Genomic DNA, 6,000 nt, shown 5'->3' with positions numbered 1-6,000 from the left:
GCAATGCCCGACTGGAAACGAGGTCTGACTCCCAAGCCAGGGCTTCCGCCAGTTCCGGTTGGGCCGTGAGACTTTTGTTGGTGGTGGATTCCATCCCTCACCTACCTACCGCCTCTCAGCCCGGAATTCTCCAGCCCCGCCCCGCCCCGCCCTCCCGCGCCAGCCCGGCCCTGGCGCGAGGGCCCCGCAGGGCTGCTCCGCGGCAGGTGGGCGGGCGGTGGGGCGGGGCGGGGCTGGCGGGGGAGGCGGGCCTGGGAGGGGGTGTGGCCGGAAGCCTTAAAGAGGCCGGGGCGGCGGGGCGGGCGTAGAGGCCGCGGGTCGCGGCGGTCAGCTCATTCGTCTGTAGAGTATTCCCGCACTGTCACCATGTCCCTGGCGGCTGCGGCGGGCCGGGGCCCGGGGGCCGTGTGGTCCCCAACACACGTGCAGGTGACGGTGCTGCAGGCGCGGGGCCTGCGGGCCAAGGGTCCCGGGGGCACGAGCGACGCGTACGCCGTGATCCAGGTGGGCAAGGAGAAGTACGCCACCTCGGTGTCGGAGCGCAGCCTGGGCGCGCCCGTGTGGCGCGAGGAGGCCACCTTCGAGCTGCCGCCGCTGCTGTCCGCCGGGGCCGCGCCCGCGGCCGCCGCCACCCTGCAGCTCACCGTGCTGCACCGCGCGCTGCTTGGCCTCGACAAGTTCCTGGGGCGCGTCGAGGTGGACCTGCGGGAGCTGCACCGGGACCAGGGCCGCAGGAAGACCCAGTGAGTGCGGCCAGGGGGAGGACCGGGAGCCGGGGGAGGACCGGGAGCCCGGCGCGGGCCGTGCAGGTGGCCGGGGCGCTGAGGTCCTCTTAGAGAGAACGCGCAGTGCAGGCGCTGCTGTGTCTCAGGGAGACGGACAGAGAGAGACCTTTCGGGAGGGACCCGTGGACCAGCACTAGTACTCTCTCCCAGCTTCCACTTCTCCGGCCGCCCCGCGCCAGCTCTCCTAGCGTGTGGGCTCTGAACGCAGGGAGGGAGAGGTACGTGGGGCGATTTTGAATCTGCCTGACGTCGCTCAGCGCCTGAAACTTAGTAAGCAAGCACTTAATGCATTTTTGATGAACTGAAAATACATGTGGCCTGACGAATTCCTGTTATTAGTGTGGGTAGTATGTATATTTGATATTCGCATTAATTATGTAAAGCCTCCTAGGTATGTTACTGTCCTGGGCACTGACTGAGCTGAGCATGGCCGAGCCGTGGCGCAGAGAGGATTAACTGGAGGAATGAAACCCACTGACACGCCCTGGCTCTAGAGGCTCACCCATGGACGGAACGGGGCGTTACAGTGAGGAGTGGGTGGAGGTGGGGGCCAGGAGTGGGGTGTGCAGGTTGCCAGGAATGGGGTGTGCAGGTTGCCAGGTGATGGCTATCTCCCCCGACCCCCCCACCTCCGCCCCGGGCCCTCCCTTCCCCCCTCCCCTCCCCAAAGAATGCACCACCTTCAGACTGAAAAATATTTAACCCTGTTTGCCTGGGCCCCAAATTAGTAAGGATTTCTCAGCGATGGCTGGAGCCAGGGTCTGCCTTTGGCCCAGCTCAACTGGGAGGTAGGCATTGTGTTTCTTTGTCAAGTTCTCTCTGGCCCTACTCCCTACAGATGGCTGCTCACCTGTAGCTCCCAGTCAAGAGTTATGTGACATATATTACCCTTTACCTCTTTGCACACAATATGCCACAATTACCTAATCCTCACAGCTTCTACACGGTAACATTTAGTCTAGTTAGGGTATCTCACTCCTACAGGGAAAACTGGTCAAAACTCAGTTCACTCCAAGATGTTACCTAGCTATCTGTTCTCTTTCACACGTGTTTGGAATAGAGCATTTGTGTTCATCTAGTTAACAGTGGTGGGCAAACTCATTAGTGAACATAGCGGCATGTGGCTCGCGAGCCACAGTTTGCCGACCACCGATCTAGTATACCCAAACCTAGCCTTGCTTCGCTTAATTGGCTACTTGCTGGACCTTAAATATACAAGGCAGTCATGTTACCACCTAGCCCCTACAGTTTATGGAGCACACTGATTCACATTTTGTGTTTTAGGTACCAACAGGTTTTTAACTTTCTCTTGTAAAGGAGACGAAAAGCCAGAGGGTTTGAAGTTACCGGACTCCTTTTTCTGTAGGGTGGGTCCAATTTCAGCATGCATGCTTGCAAATATAATACCTGATTCGCTTATCTGGCCAAAGATGAATAGGCATTTCTGAACTCAAATCAGATAAAAATGGGTGAGGATGGATGGGGTATCTTCATGGCATCACCTTACAAGCCATCAGGTGAGCAGTGTCTTTGCTAAGGAGGGGCTGAAGCTATGCTCATTTTTCATTTGTTTAAATGACATTTGGGGCTTTGGGTTGGTTTCCTTTCCAGCTTCAACTGGGAGCCATTGGCCGTCCTTTGTTTGGTCCCAACCCAAGATGTGTGGATATTATCATCTGTCTCTGCCATCTGTTTCTTATGGGAGCATTTTATTCCCTTGAAAGAAAGAGTGCATCTCCCTGCCAGAGATGGGGGGTTCCAGACCCTGGGTCTGGTCCTGACTCATGGTTGGGCCTCAGGCTGCTCCGTCTCTCAAAACCCGCCTCCCTATTTATGAATGGAGCTTGTTGCCTGCCTTAATTAATGTTTGTCAGATGTTTCTGGGTTCCTGGTTTAAGGGGGCCCATATATAGATTGAAAAATTTCTGTTACTGCTTTGTGAGGAGTGAAAACCTCCTTAAGTTCCCTATTTCAGGAAATGTTTAGGCTTTGCATCTTCATTTTCACATCCTCTCCATTGTAATCCTAAACCCAGATTGGTTACTCCTGCCACTATTATATGAACCAATTACCACTTAGTCGCAGTATCAGCTTGTAGGAAAATAGCACTTAGTTGATTTTTTAAATTTTTATTTTTTATAACTGCTAAGGAAGGCTTCTTTTATTTGCTCCTCTAGCAGTAGGTGAAACTGCAAGCATTCCATTTATCACTTCCTGGGACTTTCCAAGGTGCTGGGGGAACCCAGTTAAACAAACTCTGATGCCAGGGTACATCACTTGGACCCTCAAGATAGCTGGGATTTGGAAAATGAGATATACACGAGAGACAGAATTTTAACAGAAACTGGTTGGGCTAGGAAGTCATTTGAACTAGTCATTAATGGTTTGACTCCACTTTAGACATTAAAAACCAGAAACAAAACAAAAGCTCAAAATTAAAAAAAATTTGTTGTTATTAATCCTCACCGGAAGATATTTTTCCCATTGGTTTTCAGAGAGTGGAAGGGGGAGGGGGGAGAGAGAGCGAGAAAGAGAGAGAGAGAGAGAAAGAGAGAGAGAGAGAGAGAGAGAGAGAGAGATGTGAGGTGAGAGAGACTCATTGACTGGTTGCCTCCCACTCTCATCCCAACGGGGGTGGGGGGTGGGAGGGAGTGAACCCTAAACTGAGGTATGTGCCCTTGACTGGAAATTGAACCTGTGACTCTTTGGTGCCCAGGCTGACACTCTAACCACTTGGCAACACTGGCCAGGGCCAAAAGCTTAAATCTTGGTCTGTAGGTTTGTATGTGTGTGTGTGTATGTTCATCTCTAGCAAATAAGGTTGCTGTTATAGAGTATGACTTTCATTATGAGTCTAGAAGCTGAAACTCAAGGCAGTAAGAGCTAACTGTGCTAATATTTCCACTACCTGTTAAAGACCTCTCAGGTCTCAGTTGGGCCTCAGTTAAATGGGAATCAGTTAAGTCTCATGGTCATAAAACAGACCTGAATCTGAGAGGCAGAATCAGGTGACTAACATGTAGGTTCTCTGCTCAGCTCTCTAGTCTCATGTAGTATGGGATTCTAGATCAATTAAAACCATTTTTTTAGCATGGTAAGAGCAACAAAATTTGGAGAAATTATCAGTTAACACATTAAAATAAATATTCATTAAGGCTGGTGATTGGGAAGGCCATTGTGTAACTAAATATCATGCAACTTAATACTGGAATAGTCTTCCAGATATGAAGAGAGAGTGTGAGTGGTGGAGAGTCATTTTCCTATATATGTCTTTAATATTTAGGGGGGAATTTGGTTGTATCTGATAGGATTTAGATATTAATAAAGGTTAACTATTTTGAAGAGCTGTAAGTGTAGAAGAATGCTATAATAAGTTGCCAAAGGAAATTTGGGTTATTAAAAAGAAATAAAGGCCAGAGAGCCGTTTTTCTGGGAGAGCAGGGAAATGACTTAGAAGACCACAGAGATGTGTAATTCACAAATTATAAGCAGTCAGCGTTTGTGCTTATACCTTTAGGTTTCCTAAGCATACTCTTAAGATTTTCGTAACAGATTGGAAAACTTTGTTAAGTTTTTCCTTTCTTGGGATTCCCCTTAAATATAATTCCCCTTGGGCCTTACTGGAAACCCTCCTACCTCTCACCTAGCCACAGTCCCCTCCCACTCCAGTGTAGGAAACAGATAGCTCAATGCCCAAGACAGTTCTCTGTCTCCTCTGGATAAACCCTAACCTGTTTATGGCAATGGAGTGAAATGACTAAGAAGGGGGAAGGTACCTCAAAGTTATTTTATTAAAGGTGTTCCCGTTGTGTTTTTCATGGTATTATTTGATTATAATTTTATTTGTAAGACATTCAGTTAGCATGGGAAAAGCTATAACTGCTCCCCCCCCTCCTATCTTTAAAGTTTATCCATACTTTTCATAAATATTTTTTAACACCTACTATGTGCCAGGTACTGGGTATACAGTGTAAACAGTGGTGACCAAAACAGACATGACCCCTACTTCCAGGAAGCTCAGAGCCTTATGTGGGGTATATAGACATTAAACAAATGAACACATAAATAAATAATCATGTATTGTGATAAGTACTGTGGAGGAAGAGAACAGGGTATCCTAAGAGAAAAGACCACAGAAGACATGATTTAAAGAAGAATATTGCAGATAGCCCATCTGAGGCAGATACCTGAGAATAAGCAGGAATTTTTCTAGTGAAAAGTAGAGGAGGGAAGGCCTGATGGGGTGGGCAGCCTGTGAAAAGGCCCTGAGGTGGCTAGAGAGATTGTGTAGATTGAGGCCGAAGAGGAAGGCAGGCTTTATTGAAGAACACTGGGAAGCCCATGAGGCGGTGTAATCCATTGTATTAAAAATCGCTGTGGCTGTTAGGTGAAGAAAGGATTTGAAACAAGCCTAGCCTGGAATCAGACAAACAAAATGGGAGGCCACTGATGTAGTCCAGGTGACCAATGGTGGTGGCTTGGGTTAGGGTGATGGCTGTGGAGATGGACACAGGTGGGTCGATTTCAGAAATATTTTGGAGGCTCAATTGGCTTGGCTTGTGATGGATTGGATGTGGGTGAGGGTGAATGAGAGGAAGTGATAAGAATGAACAAATAAAACAAGGAGAGCTTGCTGTTGAAAATGAACCAGGAAGTGGTGGCTGCTTTCTTTCCCCAACAGTCACTGTGATAGGGTGAGGTCACCATTGCAAAAACAGTTTTGGGCAGTGACACCTGTGAGTAGGAAACATCACTGAAACCAGGGTGTGTATATGTGTGTCTTCAAGTATTTACAGTTTTAATACAGGCCTAGTCTTTGTTTTGTAATAGCATAGCTGATGCAGTCTTACTGGTGTGTTCCAACATGGCTGATGAAGTCACTGCTTCAAGGAACATAGGACTAAGAAAAGGAAAAATAATATGTAACGTTAGGAACAATAAACCCAGAAATGGGAAATAAAACTCTGGGGCAAGTAAGTCAACCATTTGAATATTTTTCACATTAGGGAAAGTATGCGTATGAAAGTCCTGTGCCTTTTTTCTTTTGCTTAAACTTCCTTTTGGTTACAAAGACTTCTATTGTATTTCGCTAACTACCATTAGGGGGAGGTTTTTTATAAATAGTAGGTCATTTTAATTGTAGTTATTAACTAAAAAAAATGTTATAATTACATTAAAAGCAATACATGTGCTGATTAAAATGTCAAAACTCAAA

General features: G+C 47.7%; 1 protein-coding gene across 2 annotated transcripts in view; it reads left to right on the top strand.

Annotated features, from left to right (window-relative positions):
• Window positions 1–295: 295 nt before the first annotated feature.
• Window positions 296–6,000, top strand: part of RAB11FIP1 (RAB11 family interacting protein 1) — a 28,887-nt gene continuing 23,182 nt past the window's right edge. Inside the window, exon 1 of one of the 2 annotated variants that reach the window (XM_080661014.1) lies at window positions 296–743. In XM_080661014.1, coding sequence (XP_080517140.1) covers window positions 367–743 — 377 coding nt within the window. In that variant the 5' untranslated portion in view covers window positions 296–366. The remainder of the gene's footprint in view (window positions 744–6,000) is intronic. The other variant, XM_080661013.1, reaches the window with a different exon arrangement.

Source organism: Plecotus auritus (assembly GCF_963455305.1).
Source record: "Plecotus auritus genome assembly, chromosome: 3".
In the NCBI taxonomy this organism is placed as follows: domain Eukaryota; kingdom Metazoa; phylum Chordata; class Mammalia; order Chiroptera; family Vespertilionidae; genus Plecotus; species Plecotus auritus.
This window is presented reverse-complemented; position numbering and strand designations above follow the sequence as displayed.